This window comes from Otolemur garnettii, unplaced genomic scaffold (genome assembly GCF_000181295.1).
Source record: "Otolemur garnettii isolate 467f Iridium unplaced genomic scaffold, OtoGar3 scaffold00011, whole genome shotgun sequence".
In the NCBI taxonomy this organism is placed as follows: domain Eukaryota; kingdom Metazoa; phylum Chordata; class Mammalia; order Primates; family Galagidae; genus Otolemur; species Otolemur garnettii.
The window spans coordinates 25,257,374-25,279,462 of NW_003852406.1; the positions used below are offsets into that span (position 1 = coordinate 25,257,374).

Genomic DNA, 22,089 nt, shown 5'->3' on the forward strand with positions numbered 1-22,089 from the left:
AACTGACAAGGGAGTAGTCTGCTTTGGTTGGAAGGAGTATTTTATCACTGATACTGCTAAGAATTTCCAGGACATGATGATAATAAAAAGTAGCTCAAATTATGAGTCAATTTGATTATTGTTTTTAAACATCTGTACAGTGAACCCTTCAATGCCTGTACCAGAATTGTCTGTAACCACTGGACTGGCCTTGGTATGCCAGTGGGTCAACAACTTGAAAAACAAATACTCTGCTTTATATTAAACAGTCCAATGATTTTTTGAATTTCTACTAAGAGTTAAAATGTTCTTTTTCAGTTGCTTATGTAGAATTTTCAAAAATATATACTTTAATTTGCATATTGAAAAAGTATACAAAGATTTTTTTTTTCTATGCTAGGCCAACTTGGAGAATTATGAATGGGTAAGGAGTGAAAAACAAATATGTTGGTAGCAGTTTGATTGTTAAAGAACATGTTTAAGAACAAGCTTTTTAATCTTTGGAGAGGAGGAATTGGTTAGTTTGGAAGAAGCTTAATCACAATTTGCTGACTTTGGGATATTGTTCAGAGAATTACATGTACTGATTTAATCATAATAAGATTACAGATTATTTCTCTAGAGTATAAATTGATAGTATAAAAATAATAACTTTATTACTAAGGACCAGATAATAAATAGTTTTGTGGGCCTTGCTGTCTCTGTCACAACTAATCAACTCCATCTTTGTAGCAGGGAATGCAGCTACTAACTGTACATAAACTAATGAATATGGCTACATTCCTGTAAAAGTTTATGTGCTAAAATGGACAATTTGGTTACCCCTACTATACAGTATTCCAGTGTTTTCACTTGTTTAACTGGGTCCCCTATTAATATTTAATGGTTTCCAGTGTTATACTTTTGTCAGTAAATGTTATAAATATCCTGCATACATACATTTGTATACTTGTTTAGTTATCTTTTTATGATAATTCCTAGGACTACTATTGCTAAAGCAAAAGGTATTCATGTTTTAAATATTGATACAACTTGGTAGGTTGCCTTTCCGAAAGTTGATATCATTTATCTTATATACCAACAGTGGGACAATATTGATTTCTCCACAATCTCTAGGAATTGGTATCATCAAGTTTTATAGTCTGTATAAATGGAATAAGAAAAATAGATCTTATTATGCTTTTTAACTCATATTTCTTTATTAGAGAGGTTCATCATCTTTTTGGATTTTTATTGACTTTTTATTTTTCCTTTAATTGCTCTTCTTTGACAATTTTTGAGTTGTCTGAAAGAATGAAACTGTATCAACAAAGTAAATCTCTTTCTTCATGGGCCTCTTCCCCATATGCCCATTTCCTCAGAGGGTAACTGTTGTCATGAAGTTAGTGTGGATACTTCTGAGTGTCTTTTTAAAAAGCATTCACATAACGTCTGACAGTTAAGTTCATGAACTCATCCTAGAAAGAGTGCTACACACCTCATTGCTAAATATCACTATGGTCACCTTTGAAGTGCTTTGGGAAGCAGTGTATCAGTGCCAGGGACTAGTCTACTCTTCGGAGCAATTTTGGAACTCTTCCTGGAATGGTCATCAGAGCTGTCATCAGAAACATGCAACTGCAATAATGAATGACACTCAGCAAGACACTGCCACATGTGCACATGCACACAGCCATGAGACACTGATATACCAAGGTTGTGAAATCTTACTGAGTTGTTTGTACAGTGCTGCCAACATAAGCACTTGGTGGCAAGTTTGAGAATTTAATTATCAGACCTTCTTGTGATAGCAGCTCTGATGGTCATTCCAGACAAATCATTCGACAATCTCTTTGAAGGGTGAACTTGTGCTGCTGTCAATGCATAGCTGACTTCAGCAATGAGGTATGTAGCACTTTTTCTAGGATCACTTTGCAGACTTAATTGTCAGACCTCACACTTGTACATCTAGAAATACTGTTTTTCATTAAAAGAATCATCATATCTGGTTGCTCTGCAAATTGCTTTTTGACATTTTTATATTTAGATTTTTTCCATGTTTGTACTTATAGAACTATAATTAGTACTTAAATGCCCCAAAGTAGTGCTTATCAAACTTTAATGTGCATAGGAACCACCTCGAGATCCTGTTAAAATGCTGATACTTTTTTCAGAGGATTTAGGGTGGGAGCAGGGGCCAGAGAGTCTGTATTTCTACAAAGCGCTCAGATGATACTAGTGCTGTTGGTCCCATTCTATACTTTGAGTGGGAAGGATGTAGCATATGCTTCAGGCAGATGTACTGTAGTTTGGGTAATTATTATTCCTATCTATCAAATCATTGAGGTGCCCCTCACTACAAATAGTAAAGCAATGCATATTGGAAGTTTTTCATGAGAGAGAGATTTTCTTGAATATTCTAAGTAGATAACGATTGCCCTAATGTATATGTGTGTGTTGTATGGGGCGGGGCACTGATTTCTCCAGCCCTATCACTGTATTTTTCTTTTCTTTGCCCTATTTAATTACTGTAGCTAGGACCTCCAGTAGGTTCATAAATAATGATTCTTTGCCTTTGGTAATATTTATCAAAATGTAAACTATGAAAACCCTTTGACCTAGTTATGCTCTCTAGGAATTTATTCTTTTGAAACTCTTGTACATGCATACAAAGATGAACATACAAGGATGCATATTACAGCATTTCCCGTAATAGAAAAATCAAAAGCAATCTTAAATGTCCATTAGTAGGAGAATAATTACATTGTGATAAATTCATACAGATTTACTGTGCTGCTGTTTAAAAAAGTTGGCTATGTATCATTGATACATGAAATTGTTAAGAGAAAAATACAAGTTGCAGAAAGGTAGTTATTGATTGACTCCATATGTATTTGTGTGTGTGTGTACGTGTGTAAGATTTGTGTGATAGAAAAAGTTTGGAAGGTTCACATACCAAAAATATTAACTGTTTATGTTTGAGGAGGCCAGTGGTATTGACCAGTGAGTGGTTTGAGGTTTGGTAAAGAAGGGCATTTGTTCTGATACTCAGTAAAGTGTGAACCAAAAGAGCAGGGGGGTTAAAAGTTTTAAATTTAAACTTTTAAATTTAAAAGTTAACTCACCTCACTTCCATGAAGTGAGTGGCACTCATTTTTAAATTTAAAAAGATAAAAAAGAAAGGTGAGAGATAAAGAAGAGGAACAAAAGATACTCTCAGTCAACAGTACCAACTGTAGAATACTAAGGATAATCAGGGAAGACACACTCAAACCATCCAGTAGTCAGTATTTTTTCTTAAATAGACAATACATAAACATTGTAAAAATCAAAACAGTATAAAAACATATATGGCACAATTACCTTAGTAATAGCTAAGATGGCTATTCTCAAAAAAAATTAGTAATTGTTGGCAAGGTTATGAAGAAATTAGGACCCTTATGAATGTTTGGTACAGCTAAAAGTATAGCTGCTGTTGGAAACAGTATGCTGGTTCCTCATAAAATGAAAATAGAATAGCTATTTGATCCAGCAATTCCTCTTCTGGATATACTCAAAAGAATTGAAAACAGCATCCTGAGATATTTGTATGCCCATGTTCTCAGCAGTGTTATTCACAATAGCTAAAATATGGCAACAACCCCAGTGTCCATTGATGGATGAATGGATAAGCAAAATGTGGTATATACATATACAACGTTGGGACATCAAGCAGAGATTAAATATATTTAATCTTAGTAAGGAAGGAGAACCTATATTTAATAAAGGTTTTTGTGAATTCTTTAAAATAAAAAGTATAGAGTACAGTTTCATAGTAAAGAGATTTAGACCCTAAAACCTCAATTTGAAGAATGCTGAATTAGGATTAAGTTCTATGATTACAGAGCCAACTTGTAAACATGAACTCAAGTGATGGTGCTGAAATTACATGTTTATTATGATTTTACATTATCGTAGATATTTAAAAGCAAATTAGAAACTCATGGAGAAAACTCAGGAGTAAACTTTAGGAAGAACTATGGTATGAGATATTGAATTCTTAAGAAACTTGAGAATCCTTGAAAAAATTAAATCTTATTCTGAGCATTGAATTTTCCCATAGTACACATTAGTGAAATACATGTGAATATTCATTCCACTGATCAGCACTGAGCACCCATGATGCTTTAGAACCTCGGGATTTCAATGGCAAATCTTGCAGTTATGGGCCAGCAATGAGGTAGGTAGCACTTTTTCTAGGATCAGTTTGCAAACTTAATTGTCAGACCTCACACTAGTACATCTAGAAATGGGGGCCTGTGGGTCAGGAAAAGCTTCCTTATAGGAATGCATTTGACTAAGATCCTATGAGTACTTGTTCGCTAAATTGGAGATTAGGGTTAGGAGAAAGTGATCAGACCTAAAGCGCAGAGCATGAGGATGGCAGGTGAGAAATAAAATTTCAAAGTCAAGTGGCAGCTTTGTCATTATGTTACTTCAGTTACGAGGTCACTTATTTCAGTAGGATTAACAAGAATCCTATTGACCTTCACTGGAAGAGGAAGCTTTCTGAAGAAATGTTGCAGGGTATTTTTGCTTTGCTATACCTATAGCAGATTTGTAATTAGACTGTCAAACAAAATCCCTGATGGGATTTCAGGCTGTTAAATGCTTAGTGTTTTATTTGTTGGATTTTTAAAGACTGTAGATGTGGGTGGCACCTGTGGCTCAAAGGAGTAGGATGCTGGCCCCATACGCCAGAGGTGGTGGGTTCAAACCCCGCCCCGGCCAAAAAACTGCATTAAAAAAAAAAAAGAAGAAGAAGAAAGACTGTAGATGTAAGTTTGTGAATTACAGAAAAGAAGCTTAAGAACATGAAGTATACATTTAACATAAAACAGATAATTTTTTTCCTCTACTCAAGGAGCTTAATAAGAATTCAGTGTGTAAACCTTTAAAATCAAATGGAAACTCCAACAATTCAGAGTTAATATAAACAAAAATGGTTATCTTCCAAATCAGAGCATGATAAAGTAACCTTGAAATTGGTGCTGGTCCGGTATTGTTTTCTATTTGAATTAAGTGGCAGTTTCCAGCATTAAGTAACAGTGATGGAATTAAGTGATGTTTCTAGTAAAAGAATTTTGCAAACACAATGTTTTAGTATTAAATTATACTAGTACATTTAGCAATTAAAATTATTCTTGAAATGATGATGGCATTGGAAGGGATAGGAAGCTGTCAAAGAGAATTTGAAGCTTAATTGTCTCTTTAGTAACCAAATGCATAATCTTCCATTACAACACTTATTTTCTTATGGTAATTGGTTCATTTGTTCTCTGGTTATCAATTTAACTTCCCAACCACAAACATCTGCTCTTACATTGTGTTTAATTGGCATGAATCCTATCTACAGGGTAGTTAAAATCCAGAGAACATTTTAAGGGCATTATTTTACAGTTCATGAAAGAAAAGGTAGTGATAAATTGAACATTATGATTATTTTTTTCTAATAGTCTGTGAAAGTCTGTTTACTAAAAATGCATACTAGGATTCTTTGAATTTTTTAAAAGAGGATTTTGCTGTGTTTTACAGAATTACTTAAAACACTGCCTTAGTGGGAGCCTCAGCTCTTTAGACTCCAGGAATGTCAGTGCCTTGGAAACATGGTGTCATAGTAATTAAACGCACTTGCTTTGAAGGTAGAAAAACATTCATTTATAATCTGAAGAAGAAAGGTGGGACAAATTATGCAAATGTTACAGTTATTAAAATTGAAGAATAAACCACAAAAATTTTTTTTAAAATGGTTGCTTTTAGAGGAGAATAGAGACTAGGATGGGACAAACAGGGTTAGAAACTAGACTTGTTTGAATATACCTTGTTTTTATAAATTTAACATTTATGAGTCAGGTGTAGTAGCTCATGCTTATAATCCTGGCACTTTGGAAGACCGAGGTAGGAAGATCTCTTTTTTTTTTTTTTTTTTTTGAGACAGAGCCTCAAGCTGTCCTCCTGGGCAGAGTGCCGTGGCATTACAGCTCACAGCAACCTCCAACTCCTGGGCTCAAGCGAGTCTCCTGCCTCCGCCTCCCAAGTAGCTGGGACCACAGGCGCCCGCCACAACGCCCGGCTATTTTTTGGTTGCAGCCGTCATTGTCGTTTGGCGGGTCCGGGCTGGGGATTCGAACCCGCCACCTTAGGTGTACGTGGCTGGCGCCTTAGCCGGTTGAGCTATAGGCGCCGAGCCGGAAGATCTCTTGAGGCCAGGAGTTCAAGACGATGCTGGCAACATAGCAAGACCTGGTCTACATAAAAAAATAGAAAAAATTAGTCAGTTGTGGTGGTATACTCCTGTAGTCCCAGCTGCTCATGGGGCTAAGGCAGGAGGATCACTTGAGCCCAGGAGTTTGAGGTTGCAGTGAGCTATGATGACACTACTGCACTATATCCTGGGATAAACAGAGCAAGACTCTTGTCTCAAATAAATATAATAAAATTTACAAAGTAATTTCTGAAAATAGAAGGCAAAATGAAACAAGTTACTCTAAAGGTATATGTATCAAGATGGTACTATGGCCACACAGAACATTGAAATTTAAGTTAAAATTGCCATTCTAAGTGAATTCAAAAATCATAATTGGATTATAATATACCATATAGGGTATATTCAAAGGACAAGAATAACTGCAAAAGTGTTCCGTTGTTTTCTGCTATATCATTGGTAGAAATATTTATTCTGAGACTATAAGATAAAGCAAATGAGGAATTACGTTAGTGTTATTGAGCACAGAGATTTTTGGCATAAGAGAAAGGAGACACAGATGTGAAATTAAGATTCACTTAAGCCTGTACTCTTGAGTTTAATTGGAACTACCAATAGGAAATGATGATAATCTTTAGAAAGTACATAATTGCTGGCTTTATTCACAAAAGGACCTAAAAACAGTCACCAGAAACCAAAAACTGGTAAGGTCATGTCAAAAAGAACTGAGGAGCTTCCATTGAATTCAGACATCATCAAAGGTGGGATAGTTTAAGAAACAAAAGAATAGTAACAACTTCATTGAACTGAAACAAACCAAATATCTTTTAAACCAAGAGCTGATTGTGATATATAAAAAGAGCCCTCAGCAATCATGTTTGGGGGAGGATAATTAGAAAGCCAGCTCATTGTTTTGAAAATGTAAGTAAATGGAAAGAATCAAGCATTTGTTCTGCCTTTTTCCAAGACCTGTATTTAGGATAACCAAATAATTGAGGAATTACCCTAATAATTGGTTGAGGGGATATAATAATAATTGAAGGGATATTTCTCTTTACAGAAGAAATGATAGAATAATAATTGAAACTCCTAGAAATGATACTATTAATAATTATATGATAGAATAGTAATTGCAACTCCTAGTAAGCAATGATTGTCAAAGACGGTTAAGATCACCAGAAGAGACACTACCAAACATTATAAATATCTTGAAGGGAGCACATGAAACTGCCTATGAAGTAGTCTTAAAAAAAAAAAGAGCCTAACTCCAATCAAGCATCTACATTTAACTGTGAACTTACAAGAAGAACATGTTAAATACCACTATGGCAATACATTCAGCAAAAGACAGACAGACTGTAAGAAATTTTATGAGATGAATGATTTGTTTTCTTAAACAAGTTGCAAACAAAAGATAAAGAAGTAAGCTGTGAATTAAAAGAAGTTTAAGAAACACATTACCTAATACCAGCAAATACACCTTGTTTACCCAGTTCAACTAAAGTAAATAATTTTGAAAAATCAGTCAATTAGTGCAATATGAATACTGGTTAGATAATTGGTGATATTAAGAAATTTTTATTATAGACACAGCATGATGATATCACAATTATGTTTAGAAATGGGAGTTCTTGTTTTGTTAGAGGTATGTGAAATAATATGATACCTGACTATTGCTTTCAGAATAATCTGTGTGGGGGCTGGAAATGGGGAATGGAATAGATTAAGGTGAATCAGTATTGACCATGAGTTGGTAATTGGTGAAGCTACCTAACAGGTATAGGGGGATTTAGTATGTTTTCTTCTATAAATAAAGAATTTTTGAAAAGAATGTAGGTTTTTTTTTTTTTTTTTTTTTTTTTTGAGACAGAGCCTCAAGCTGTCCCCCTGGGCAGAGTGTCGTGGCATTACAGCTCACAGCAACCTCCAACTCCTGGGCTCAAGCAAGTCTCCTGCTTCCGCCTCCCAAGTAGCTGGGACCACAGGCGCCCGCCACAACGCCGGCTATTTTTTGGTTGCAGCCATCATTGTTGTTTGGCGGGTCTGGGCTGGGGATTCGAACCCGCCACCTTAGGTGTACGTGGCTGGCGCCTTAGCCGGTTGAGCTATAGGCGCCGAGCCAGAATGTAGGTTTTTTATAGTCAGATTGACTGCCCAGGTTCTAGATCTGTCACTGACTAAACTATATGTTAAGGCATTTATTAGACTATGTGCATATTAGTGTCCTTGTCTATAAAATGGTAATAATAATAATAAATAATGGGATCACTATGGGAACTAAATGGTAATAAGTGGAAAGAAGTCATAAATGGTAGCTGTAAATTATCATAAAGACACAAACTAAAATCATTGGTTAAAGATCTTCTTGTAGTTAGGAATAGTCTAGTTGAATTTATCCTTTAGTAAAAAGCAGTCTATAACTCATGGACTTGAAACCCATGTTTAGCAAAATGTCCATTGGAACTCAGCTCTAGGTCTCTTGACTCCTACTCATTACAACTGCTTTACCATAAGTCATTATTAAAGAATACCAAGAGTCAAAAGACAAAATTTCAGCACATTTAGTTAGATGATGTAATTGGCTTTTATCAGCAATTCATGAATTGGGTAGTATTTCATCTTAAGAATAGATATGCATTACACTGGGCGTGGTGGAACGGTCCGTTTTTGTAAGGTAGCTGGAGCAGGAACAAGGAAACAGCATAGTACAGAAAAGCAGATCTGTTAACATCAGGTTATTGCAGGTTACTTTTTAGGGGTCAAAGCAGAGGGGACGTTCTTGCTGGCTGAACTGGCCTGTTTTGTGGATTTAGCTATTACCTCTCCTGATTTCTCAGAATATCAGATAAACAACTCAGGCATGGAACCTTAGTACTAGTGACTCCACTGTGGTTTGATCTGTTGAGGCCTACTGCAGGATTTCAGTTGAAATCAGTGACATAAATTTCATTTAACACAAGTAAACTCAAATAAGTTGGTTATTGACAAGACTGGAATTACAAATACGTTCATTTTTCCTACATCTAAAATTTATTGCAGTTCAAATGAAACTCCAAGTTGTTCTAGTTTGTTTGCTTTGAGAAGGGACAGAGAAACTTAACATGGATCTAATTTATCTGGGGAGATAAAAGCCCTAAACAAATACATTAGAAAAATTTTGAGGAAAGAAAGGAGTAAAAGAAGAGTACTTGTTCTACCAAATACTATGACATATTGTGTACTTATAATAATTTTGTGGTTCTGGTGCAGGAATAGACAGATGGGTAAAACCAATTAGTGTCCAGAAATAACCCCCCAAGAATACATAGATTTTAATATTAAAACTTTCAAATCAGTTATTCGTATTGGGACTACTGAGCTTGCCATTTAAAAAAACATAGAGCTGAATACTTACCTCACTAAATCTGGATTGTCTGATAGAAACTAGAAGAAAATGTAAGTGAATGATACCATATGGAAGCAGGGACAGCCTTTAGAGTAAGAATAATGAAATAGCAGATCTAAATGGGGACAGTTTATAAATGTTACCACATAAAACTTTAAAACTTTGTTACAGTAAGTGATAAAAGAGAACATTTTTTAAAAATTAATTGGGATTCATTGAGGGTGCAAAGATTCATTGAGGGTGCACTTAATTCATTAAGTGCAAAGTCCCTCTTATAATTATGTCCCACCCCTAAGAGGTGTGCCATACACGGTAACCCCCATCCCCCCAAAGAGAAAACTTTTGAGAGAAGAAATATTGGCAGCATATGGACAAAGTGTTAAAGTTTACTGTATTAGGATCCAGTTGGGAACCAGAAATCACTCTAGGTATTGGACAGGGAAAATTTAAATGAATTATTAACTTTTAAAATGTGCTTAAAGGGATGAAGTAGGAAGAAGACATAAGTATTCATAAGTAAATGGAAGCATCAGCTACTACTCCTGCTAAAGTGAGAAAGAATCCAGATAGGGAAGACTGCTACTCAGACCTTGTTGGAGAAAGTATTCCCTGCTGGGTGCCATAGGCCTGAGCTGGTATCTGGAGAGCACCTGCTGGGTGCTATGTGCCTGGGATGATGAGCAGGAAGTTGCCCACTGGAGTGACCCAAGACGGAGCTGGAGTACAGGACCCGTGCTGTGGGTCAGGGCTAGTGCTCAGAAGCCACCTGCTGGAGTAAGCCGAAGAAACTTACTAAAGATGGAGTGGAGAAACTTTCAGGAAGGTGATCATCACTGGGTTTCCCACAAACCTGGTAGCTGCACCACAGGAGCAAGAAGGGCACACCCGGAGCTGAAAGATTGGCTTTTTGCCACACCACTGTGTCACACAGCGTTCCTCCAGTGCCCTCTGTTAAAGCTACAGCTTACAAAGGTCCACATTCCTCATTGCAAGGAAGGGTGGATTTGGAGCTAGGAGGCCATAAATTGATAACTTATATGTAGATAAGACAATTGGGAACATTATTGGGAGAGCAGAAAATGGCAGAGCACTTGTATAGATAATTCACATAACAAATAATGATAGTAAATAACAGTGGCTATTCAGTGTTTGAAAGGATAGTCCAGTGCACTGTTAATGGATTTCTTACTTTACATGTTTATGTTTTCTGGATCTTCCATCACTGTGTATGTATGTTGCTTCTCAGGATCATACGTAGTGCGTTCTTTTCCTACTTGAGGGAGTCCTACTTGCCTGGGATTCTATCTGCTTTATACTTTGATTCTTCATTCACCTAAGTTGTATAGCTTTTGGACTTCTTTCTAAGACTTGCTCTACTGTAGCCAGTAAAATAGGCAGGAACATTTCTTTTTTTTTTTTTTTTTTGAGACAGAGCCCCAAGCTGTCCCCCTGGGTAGAGTGCCATGGCATCACAGCTCACAGCAACCTCCAACTCCTGGGCTCAAGCGAGTCTCCTGCCTCCACCTCCCAAGCAGCTGGGACCACAGGCGCCCGCCACAACGCCTGGCTATTTTTTGGTTGCAGCCGTTATTGTTGTTTTGGCGGGTCCGGGCTGGGGATTCGAACCCGCCACCTTAGGTGTACGTGGCTGGCGCCTCAGCCGGTTGAGCCATAGGCGCTGAGCTGGAACATTTCTTTTTTAAAAGGGAAAGAAAAAATAAAACTGTCTCTATTCATAGATAACATGATTGTGTATGTAGACAATACTCAGATTGGCTGTACAGAGGCTGAAAAAACTAATGAGTGTATTTAGAATAGCTCCAAGATAAAAGGTCAATGTACGCAAATCAGTTTCATCTCTACATACTAGTGGTGAACAATTAGAAATTAAAAAGAGTTTTAAAGCACACTTAGAATACCACCAAAGGTATTTGAAATACTAAGGGATATTCATAACAAAGTATAAACAAGATTTGTACACTGAAATCTATAAAACACTGATGAAAGAAATAAAAGAACTAAGCAATTGGAGATACAACCCTATGGTCATGGAAAGGAAGACTTAATAGTAAGATGTCAAGTTGCCACAAACACAGTCCCAGTCAACATCACAGCAGGCAGGGCAGATTTTAGCTCAACTGCAAATAAAGCTGCTCTTCTTTGAAATTTCTTTTTTGAAATTTTTTGAATAGAAATCATTAAGATCCTTTCTCAAGGATGTTGTATAGGAAATTACAGCATTAGTAGGACATTAGATATCTACTTCAGCCTTTATAATTAAAAATCTTACGAATCTATTATTTATAAATCAGTGATTTATAACTTTAGGGTAAGGGGAAAATATACTTACCTTTTCCTCCAAGGATCCTGTCACTCTTCTTCTCATCCCATAAAAACCATTTCATGTATTGAGGGATGTTTGATAATGGGAGTGTGTTACGAGCGTGAACTGTCGAAGGCCTCTCACATGACATTGTTTTATATACACAGGCACGCACACACGCACATGTGTATACATATTTCATTACTCATCAAGCTGACTAAAAGGAAGATGGTGTCAGTCTTTTCAACTCTTTGAATTTTAGCTATGGCCCTTCCTAGATGGTATAAATTTTAAGGAAATAGTCTGTAATATTTATTTTTGGGCAGGTTGTAATATCTGTACTTTTTATTTCTTTAGTATAATCAACTTAGTGTAATTAGTTCTTAATAAGGAGCTGGGAAAACTCAGAAATTTTTATAACAGTTAATGATACCAGAATCAGGTTTTTTTTTTTCCCTTCAGTTTTTGGCTCGGGCTGGGTTTGAACCTGCCACTTTTGACATATGGGGTTGGCGCCCTACTCCTTTGAGCCACCGGCACTGCCCCAGAATCAGTTTTTAAAGATACTATATTCCTAGCATGTCTTTTAAATATGTATTTGTTTTATGCTTTTGCAAAAATATGTGAGAGCCTTTAAATAATAAAAAATTCCTGTAAATTCTGTGATTTAAAACAATTGGTTGAACTATGAATAGCTACCTATTTTTATTTTCATTAATACCCTAATTTCCTTTCTATTTTAAAGCTCCACCTGAATTCCTGAAGCAACCTGCTAATATATATGCTCATGAATCTATGGATATTATATTCGAATGTGAAGTGACTGGGAAACCAACTCCAACTGTGAAGTGGGTCAAGAATGGCGATATGGTTATCCCAAGTGATTATTTTAAGATTGTAGTAAGTATTTTTTCAAAGAAGAACATTTATTTCTGAAACCTTTAGATGTCTTTAAATATAATCACTAGGGGATCTGTTACCTTGTGTACATCAGTTTATGTGCTGCAAATGAAGATAAAAAAATTCACATCGAGGCTTGGTGCCCGTAGCACAGTGGTTACAGCGCTGGCCACATACACTGAGGGTGGTGAGTTTGAACCCAGCCATGGCCAGCTAAACAACAATGACAACTACAATAAAAAATAGCTGGGCGTTGTGGTGGGTGCCTGTAGTCCCAGCTACTTGGGAGGCTGAGGCAAGAGAATCACTTAAGCCCAAGAATTTGAGGTTGCTGTGAGCTGTGATGCCACAGCACTCTACCAAGGGTGACATAGTGAGACTCTGTCTCAAAAAAAAAAAAAAGTTCACATTGAATGTAATCTCTTCACTGGCTGATGAGAAAGCTGAGCCCAGAAATATTTTGGTTGCTTATATCAGATCACATAGCAAATCAGTGGCTGAAGTATGTCTGGAGTCCAGCAATAATCTAGTACTCTGACTTAAACACTCTTAAACACAGCTGTCACCATTTTCTGGGTAATAATTAGCACCCACACCTGTGTGTTTATGTGTCACTAATTGTCTTCACAGCTCTTTATTCAAGGAGAGAAATCTGTTTCTTGAAGTGTGGAAAGATGATCCATTTGAAAAATATGATTAACCTTTTCTGATTCTATGTTAGATAATAAGTTCATTTAACTTATTATAGTCCAATCTGCTAGAAATATTGATATTACTGATAATCTTAGGAAATCAATACCACAAATCCATACTTTTGTTAAGGTCACTCAGTACTGCATGCTAGATGTTTTTCCAAGCAGAAGTGTAAGTTCGCAAGCAGTGAGTGTATAATTTTCCATAAATGTTAAAGGCTGGAGTATGTGGATGGCAGAAAAATTGGATTGGAAAGGGTTAAGTATGCAACTTACTATACTAAACTTAACTAGAAATCATATATTGATGCCCCAACCTTTCAAAATAGGGATGACCCAGAGTTGGACATTTGTTGTGACAGAAAGAAAGATTCTTTGAAAAAGTAACAGTGCAGGCAGGGCGTCGAGACTCACACCTATAATCCCAGCACTTTGGGATGTCTGTATGGGAGGATCACTTGAGTGAGTTCAAGGAGCTCATGAGTTCAAGACCAGTCCAGGCAACACAGGGAGACCCTGGCTCTACAAAAAATAAAAGAATACTAGTCAGACATGGTGGCTTGCTCCTGAAGTCCCTGAGGCGGAGGCAGCAAGACCATTCCAGTGCAGGAGTTGGAGGCTGCAGTGAGCTATAAGCACACTACTGCCCTCCAACCTGGGAGACAGAGCAAGACCCAATCTTAAAAAAACAAAAATAAAAGAAAGGAAAATTTAAAGATAATACAAAAGTAATAGTGTTAAATATATTTAAGAATACAGTCATAGTTGCTTTTTACTTTATATAGAATAAATGTTTAGTAATAATATTATTATCTTCACTATCTAACATCCTAGTAATAGAATGATCCAGGTTGTGGTAATAATAAGGAATAATGACCTGTCTCATGAGACCCATGCGTGCCATTCATAAAAATAATCAGAAGTTACTATGGTTGTTAGAGACTTAATATCTATGTTACATTATTGTCATATATGTAATGCTTTCTTAGTAGGAAACATTTTCTATTTTTGAAAGGCACAATCATGTTATAAAAAGCAATTCACAAGTATTTAACATTATAAAGGAAACTATTATGGTTAAATTATAGTTTTTATTCTTTCAGCAGTATTTGTACACTTTTTAAAATTTTAAATTCATATTATACCAGTAGCAATAGCTGTCATTCATGTAGTACTTTATGGTTTAAGGAAAACTCATATGTATATGGCTTCATTTAACTTATGATAGTCTAATCTGTTAGAACTATTGATGTTACAGATAATCTTAAGAAATCAATACCACAAATTTGGGCTTTCATTAAGGCGACTTATATTGCATACCAGTTGTTTTTCCAAGCAGAGGTATAAGTTTGCAAAGAGTGAGGGTATGACTTCCATAAATGTTCATCATTGTTAATAACTGTATGTACTAGTCTAGTTAAAGTCAGTACCCTGCTGGTAATTTAATATAAAATTGAATTAATAGGTGTATAGGTAGGTAGTATTCAGTAATTGAAGTATAACATTTTACTTGTTTTTCCTCTCTAAAAAAACCATAACTTTGAGATTGGGAACTATTTCTTATCAATTGAATCATAAAATTTTATTTGTGTTTTTCTTCCTCAGAAGGAACATAATCTTCAAGTTTTGGGTCTGGTGAAATCAGATGAAGGGTTCTATCAGTGCATTGCTGAGAATGATGTCGGAAATGCACAAGCTGGAGCCCAACTGATAATCCTTGAACATGGTAAGAGGGACTAAAATAATAAGATGAAAAAGGCTGTGTGTTGGAGGAACTCGTATGTATTATTCCAGGAGCTCATCATTGGTAACCTGTTTGTAAAAGCCAAGATATGGCATAACTAAGAGAAAAAGAATAGCAGTCTAAGTCACATCTATTGTGAAAATTATCTAGAAACACGATTTTGGACAACAGTGAAAAAAAAACTTGTATTAAGAAAAACTGAACAAATATAGAGTCTTACACAAATGGATGTTTTTTAGAATTGAATCATTTTAATCTCACAAATACAGTTCTGGCCTACAAAGAAAAACTTCTTGAAGTAATATTTACTTTGCATTGCAATTTTCCTCAGTTTTTCCAAAATAAAATTAACTTCCCGCATCTGATTTTCACTCAGAAAAGTGCTTATTATTAAAAAATTCAGACAACTTTAAAAAGTATAAAAGAAAAATCCAACCTGTATATAAAATTAGGAAAAACAACACTATAATTTGAGCAGGAAAAGTTTAATATAAAGAATTATTTACTACAATGGGACTAACAAGGATTTGGCTAGTAAGAAGTAAAGAGAACTCTTAAAAAACACAAGAATGGCAAATACAAGGAACTACAATCCCTAGGTCTAACAACCCCTAGATCTAAAATAGAGTGCTCAGGAAGAGGCCCCATAGGCCTGACATCCAGACCCTGTTGGAAAAGATGTTTACTGGATGGTAGAGAGGTTGATGTGGTGTTCTGCTGTCTAAAATTGCCCAGAATTTCCTCTGTAGGGTGCTGGGAAATGTTACAGAGAAGTGTGTCACTGGAGGCATGCCACTACAAAAGTACCCACGGACTCGGGTATTGGGGGAGACTAATAGGAGGCTGGCAAGGCAGCACACTGGAACTGGGGAGGAAACCCCTTTCTTCTGTAATATGTCCTTAACACCCTGTAGTGATAAAGTTCAATACATGTACCAGCTGTCAAAGGAAAAATACATAAAAGGCCCAGCTCTATTTTTGCAGAGCAGGCAATGAAATCTGAATTTAGAGCTGAGAGCAGTAAGTTGATAACTAGAACATATATTCCAGCCCTTACCACCTACAGGAACTGTGTATGATCACAAACAGATGTGTATGTGTTTTTAACTTGTTTCTTTGCAGTAGCATGCTATACACATCTTTCCATGTTAACAGCTGCAGACCTGCATTGACATGCATGTGCCAATCATTTATATATCTACTTTATTTACTAATGTATTAATATAACTGGATCCATATTGGTTAGCAGTACATTTTCCTCCTATTATTTGCTTTATATTATGAAGAATGTTGTGTTGAACTCTTTTGTATGATTATTTTCTCATACTGAATTTCTGAATGTTGAACTTTTGGATAACAGTTTTGTGTTAAATTGATAAGAATGCATTGGGAGTATTATTTTGTTTTGGCAACTAAATCACTTTTTTTATTTTGAGTGTTTTTCAAGAATATATGAAAAAGACTCCACTTTAGACATTTGATGTTTTTATCTAAGTCAAATATAGTTAGGTTCTGGTGTGGTTCCAGAAGGAATTTCTCTAATGTCTATAATTTGGCCAGGGGAGCTGATTGGCAAAAATGGCCCTACTCTGGCTTTTCACTGAAATAGCATGTGTGTAAGACTTCTATGTACTATTTTTTTGAGAATATACTTGATAGTACTGTTACTAAAAGGCATAAACTATTTGAACTGCCTTTTTCTTCCTATGTTTGTCTGTGATTATACCCTTCCCTGTTTATTGGAAATGATTTTAGCAGAAGCATGACATTTTTCCATCTAGGAAAAATGCCTAAGTACGATTACCAAATAAAGCAGTAGCAACAGAATCAGTGAGGTAGATAGGCTTCTTTCTTTTTACTATTGACTATTATTTTTTCTTACTAAACCTGTGGCTATCTTGTATTTATTTACATGGGACTAAGCAAAGAGACTTCAATGTATTTGTGTTTGCGATTATCATTGAGACCTAACTGAAACATCAGACCTTGTTGAGATGGTGCTTATCTTCATATATCTTCTTTAAAAGTAATGTTGAAGATATTCAACTGTCTTTAACACAAAGTTTTAACTTCTGTAGGAGTTCTCTTTTGATTCCTACCTGAAATGTGTGGCTGTATCCAGTCTACTGGCCATCAGGCTGCCTCAGTACTTGGTTGCCAGAAGGCTCTTTGACTTATGATATAACTAGGCAGCTTGGTTATTAATTATCACCTTTGAAGAGTAAATGAAATTTCATAATTACAGTTAAGATATAGAAAATGTTTTTATAACATCACCGGAAAACAGGATTTTCAACCAAATTGGGAAGTAGAATTTGAGTTTTGTTTTGAACATGTCTTCTTAATCGAAACATTTCAAATAGCTTTTAGTATTGAACTTTTTTGGTTTATGGCAGCTCTTTTGATTTTAGAGGATCTTATATCTTTCAAAAGAACATAAAACAGTATTTATTTGCTGCCATTTCAAATTAATATTTCCTATCATTTTATATTAAAATCTATATTGTTTTTTATAGTTATCTACTGAATGATATCTTCAAAAAAAAGCATTGGTATATGTTTATAAATTATTGCAGTTATGTTGAGTAGTAGGAATTAAGGTAAAAATTAAGGTCTGGTTTTTGTGTATTACTTTTTATTGGTCTTTCTTCCTGTCAGTATCAATTTAAAAATAGATCCCAAAGTTATCATGTAAAACTGGAATGTGAAAATACAAAAATGCTTTTTCTCTTTATTTCCTTTGATACTAAGTCTGATAATTGGCAAGTTTTTACTTCCCGGAAGGGAAGAAGGGTTGATGAAAAGGGAGTAGTAACACAAACTTGTTTTTAGTAAAGGAAATTCACACTGCACCAACTCATTAAATTCTTCTAGGATATTATGGCCATGGTAGATAAGGATACATATTGAGCGTCCCCCCGCCTCCCTTTTGACAGAAACATTAGTCAAAAATTCCATATAGTATCTGAGGCTAGTATTGAATAATAGAAGTTGTGGAATAAGTGACTAACAGCCTGGCTGGCATGATTAAAAGTTGGCTAGATAGCAGAAAGAAATTATTAGTCATTAGTGGAATATTTTAAATCTAAAGTACTAGACTGTACAATAGTTGCTGTTGATATTAGGATAAATTCTACTCATTTATTTTGTTTTTTATTGCAGTAATTATAACTTTAGAAAAAGTTTTACTCATGATAACTATGGAATGATTTGACTTCTTAATCATGAATTGCATGTCTAGGAACTTTCTAAGATTGAAAATGCATCTAATGTCAATGCCCAGGTTCTAATCCATGCCTGCTGTTCACCTACTGAGTGATTGGATAACATAGTGAAATTCTGTAATTTTTTATTTTCTCTGAAATGAAGGAATTAAATTGAATGATCTTTTAGGTCCCTTACTGCACCAGATACCCTGCTAAATGCAGTTGTTTTAGAAATAATATGTATTCAATATAAGGTGTGTTTCAAAATCATCTCTTTCTCTCTAGATAGTGAAATAGGTTTATTTGTAAGCAGGTTGAGGCATTTCTAATTAATGATTTTATGTTACCTGTCATAATGTGTAATGAAACAAACCTTTGCTAAATATTCTGAAATTTGGATTCATGTTCCAGCCCCACTGTGCATGAGGTGATTAACCTCTCTGGGCATCATTTTCCTTAGCTCTAAGTATAAACAATAATCTCTACACAGCATACCTGTGAGGAGTAATTAGAGTAATGTAAGTAAAGCATTTTATAAATTTTAAGTACTCTGTGACTTAAGGTAATAGTAATTTGAAAGAACATAAAAAGGCAAGGCAACCTTAGGAATTTAATATTCAGCATTAAACTCAGTTAAAATGAATATAAAAGGTTAATTTCTTGAAAGAGAGATTGAAAAATAGACAACAGAAGTCCACATAATGTTCAAGTATATCATTTAAATTTGCAAAACAAGAAAATAATCTTTTTATGACCAGATTGCCAGACATCTGAAATGGTCTGGTTACAACTAAAATTGCACTAAAAATTTTTAAAATAAACATAACACATGTTCATTGTCAAAAATAAGAATGCATAATTGACTGAAGTAAAAGTAATTTCACTTTTTTAACCCTTCCCCTAATGTTACTTTCTAGAGATAACCCTTGTCAATAGACAGGGTCTATATATTCCTTCTAAAATATTTGTTGAGCAAAATTCTGTATGGTATATACAATTCTATATTCATTGTGCTAAGTGGTGGGGATGAAATAGCTAACAGGCAAATATGATTCTCTGCTGTTAGAGTGGTTATATTCTGTATCTTGTGGAAACAGATATAAGCAAATAAATTAAAAAATAATTACAGCCTTTATATCTACTTAAAGGAAATAAAAAGAAAGCTCTGGTAAAGAATTATTAGGGGTAGGTGAGAGTTACTTTAAATAGGATAGACAGAGAGAGGGCCTTTCTGAAATGGTGATATTTAAGTTGAGATCTCAAGAATTAGGACCCTGTATATATGTGTTTTATAGTTAGACATATACAAACATATATAAATTTTTTATTTGGAAAAGTAAAGTCATATTTTTCTGTGACTTTTTAAAACAGTATACTGTAGAGATGGCTATACTTATAGGTTTATCTTGTTTTTTTTTTAACCGCTCTGTCCTCATCAGACTAGAGTAGGAGGAAACTTATGTTTTTGAATTCTTAATAGCAGTATAAATTTTTTTGGAGATGTAACTTAATAATTTAGATATCATCTACCCTTTTAATAAGCAGTCTATTTATAATAATTTATCTCATAGATATAGTTGCCAAGTATTGAAAGGTTGTATGTTAGACTAGTCTCAATCCAGCAACAACCTAATCAATATAACTAAGGGAATACTAAGTAGTGGATAAACAGAATAAGATATATCTATGTTTGGAAAAATATTCAGGTTAGCTTATTAAAGCAAGTTGCAGACAAGTACCCAGAGTCTGATTTTATTTGTGGAAAAGATTTATTTGTTAACACAAACAAAATTCACCATCATAGCCACCAAAAAATAAAACAATTTATTATAATTTTTAATAAAAAGATAACAGTTGTTTAAAAAGCTTATTTATGCTTATTTATTTTGCTGTTTATTATAATTTAACATTGAAGGAGATTATCTGAGCTTGGCATTTTTTATATTATCTTTGCAAAGTCAGTTTCTAGACAGGCATGCTCTTAAATCTTCTAAGGATTCTAGCCTTGTTCAATTTTTGTTTTTAATGTTATTCATTGCAGAAAGGCTCACTTCACACAAATACGACATCAAGAATGGGAAAGTATTTCTAGTGATCTTTTTGTAATATTTGTAATATTTGGAAATTCACCCTTGAGAGATAACTAAGGCTGTCATATCCAATGTTGAATATTTTATTTTATCTTTGGGACAGAGTCTCACTCTGTTGTCCTGGAAGTAGAGAGTTGTGGCATCATAGCTCCCAGCAACCTCAAATTCTTGGGCTCAAATGATCCTCTTGCTTCAGCCTCCCAAGTAGCTGGGACTACAGGCACCTACCACAACGCTCAGCTATTTTTAAAGACAGGGTCTCACTCTTGCTCAGGCTGGTCTTGAACTCCTAAACTCTAGCAATCTACCTGCCTTGGCCTAGGATTACAGGTGTGAACCACCTCACCTGGTCTGTTGTGAATATTTTAATTGCAGTAGTCTGTCATTTATTTCTGTTAATTCTTCCTCTTCTGTAATATTGAAATTTGCTGATGTACATGCACTTAAATGATTGGGTGATATACTCACCCAATCCAGAGAAGTTATGTCAAGTGTAGGTACAAGAAAATACTTTTCAAAATTTGTGTACAGTATATCTAAAGTTTGTAAAATTTGTTCCACAAGATTTTTATCCAGTTTATACCTTTTCATGAGTTCAAACATTTCTGCTGTATTTTCTCTTTTAATCCTTTCCTTCCAGAGCAGTGATTTTTCTCTGAAAGCATTAATTTTTATCTGTAGATGTGAGAATATTTTCCTGATTTCCCTGAATGCTCTGAATAAGAGTTTTCAAATCCTGAAATAAATCTGCAGGAAATGCAACTTTATTACACCAAACCTCATCATGAAGTAAATCACCAATTTAGAAACTTGAATTTTTTTAAAGGTTGATACTTGTTTTAACTCATTAAATCCTGTTAGAACTCTTCCTTGAGATAACCATCTCACATCTGTATCCAGTAAGAGCCACCTAAGAGAAACATCCACTGAGGAACAGAATTCTGCAAATAATCTTGACTGCAAAAGCCTGCTTTTTATATAATTAATCATTTTAGTAGTGTTGTCTAGGACCTTTTGTAATTCAGGGACTAATGACTTTGATGCGAGAACTTCTCTGTGTAGAAAACTGTGTGCAAAAATAATTCTTGGATTTTTTTTTGTGCGAGTATAACAAATCCTTTTACATCTCCAGACATGGACAGGGATCCGTCAGTATAAACACATGGGAATCCCAAGACAGATTCTTAGAATTAAGATAATTACTTATCAAATTGAAAATGTCTCCATCCATTGTTGTTTGGAGTGGTCAACGGAATGAAAACTATATTATGATTTCTTCTTATAGACCAGCGATTCTCAACCTGTGGGTTGCGACCCCTTTGAGGGTTGAATGACCCTTTCACAGGGGTCGCCTAAGACCATCCTTCGAGTCAAATATTTACATTACAATTCATAACAGTAGCAAAATTACAGTTATGAAGTAGCAACAAAAATAATTTTATGCTTGGGAGTCACCACAACATGAGGAACATTAGGAATTAGGAATCCTTGCAGCATTAGGAATGTTGAGAGCCACTGTTATAGACAAATCTACTGAATGCTAAAAG

At 35.0% G+C, this 22,089-nt stretch overlaps 1 protein-coding gene across 1 annotated transcript in view; it reads left to right on the forward strand.

Moving 5' to 3' along the window:
- Positions 1–22,089, forward strand: part of NEO1 (neogenin 1) — a 158,705-nt gene that overhangs the window by 46,323 nt on the left and 90,293 nt on the right. The window contains exons 6-7 of the mRNA XM_023510038.1: positions 12,656–12,810; positions 15,108–15,228. Coding sequence (XP_023365806.1) covers positions 12,656–12,810; positions 15,108–15,228 — 276 coding nt within the window. The remainder of the gene's footprint in view (positions 1–12,655; positions 12,811–15,107; positions 15,229–22,089) is intronic.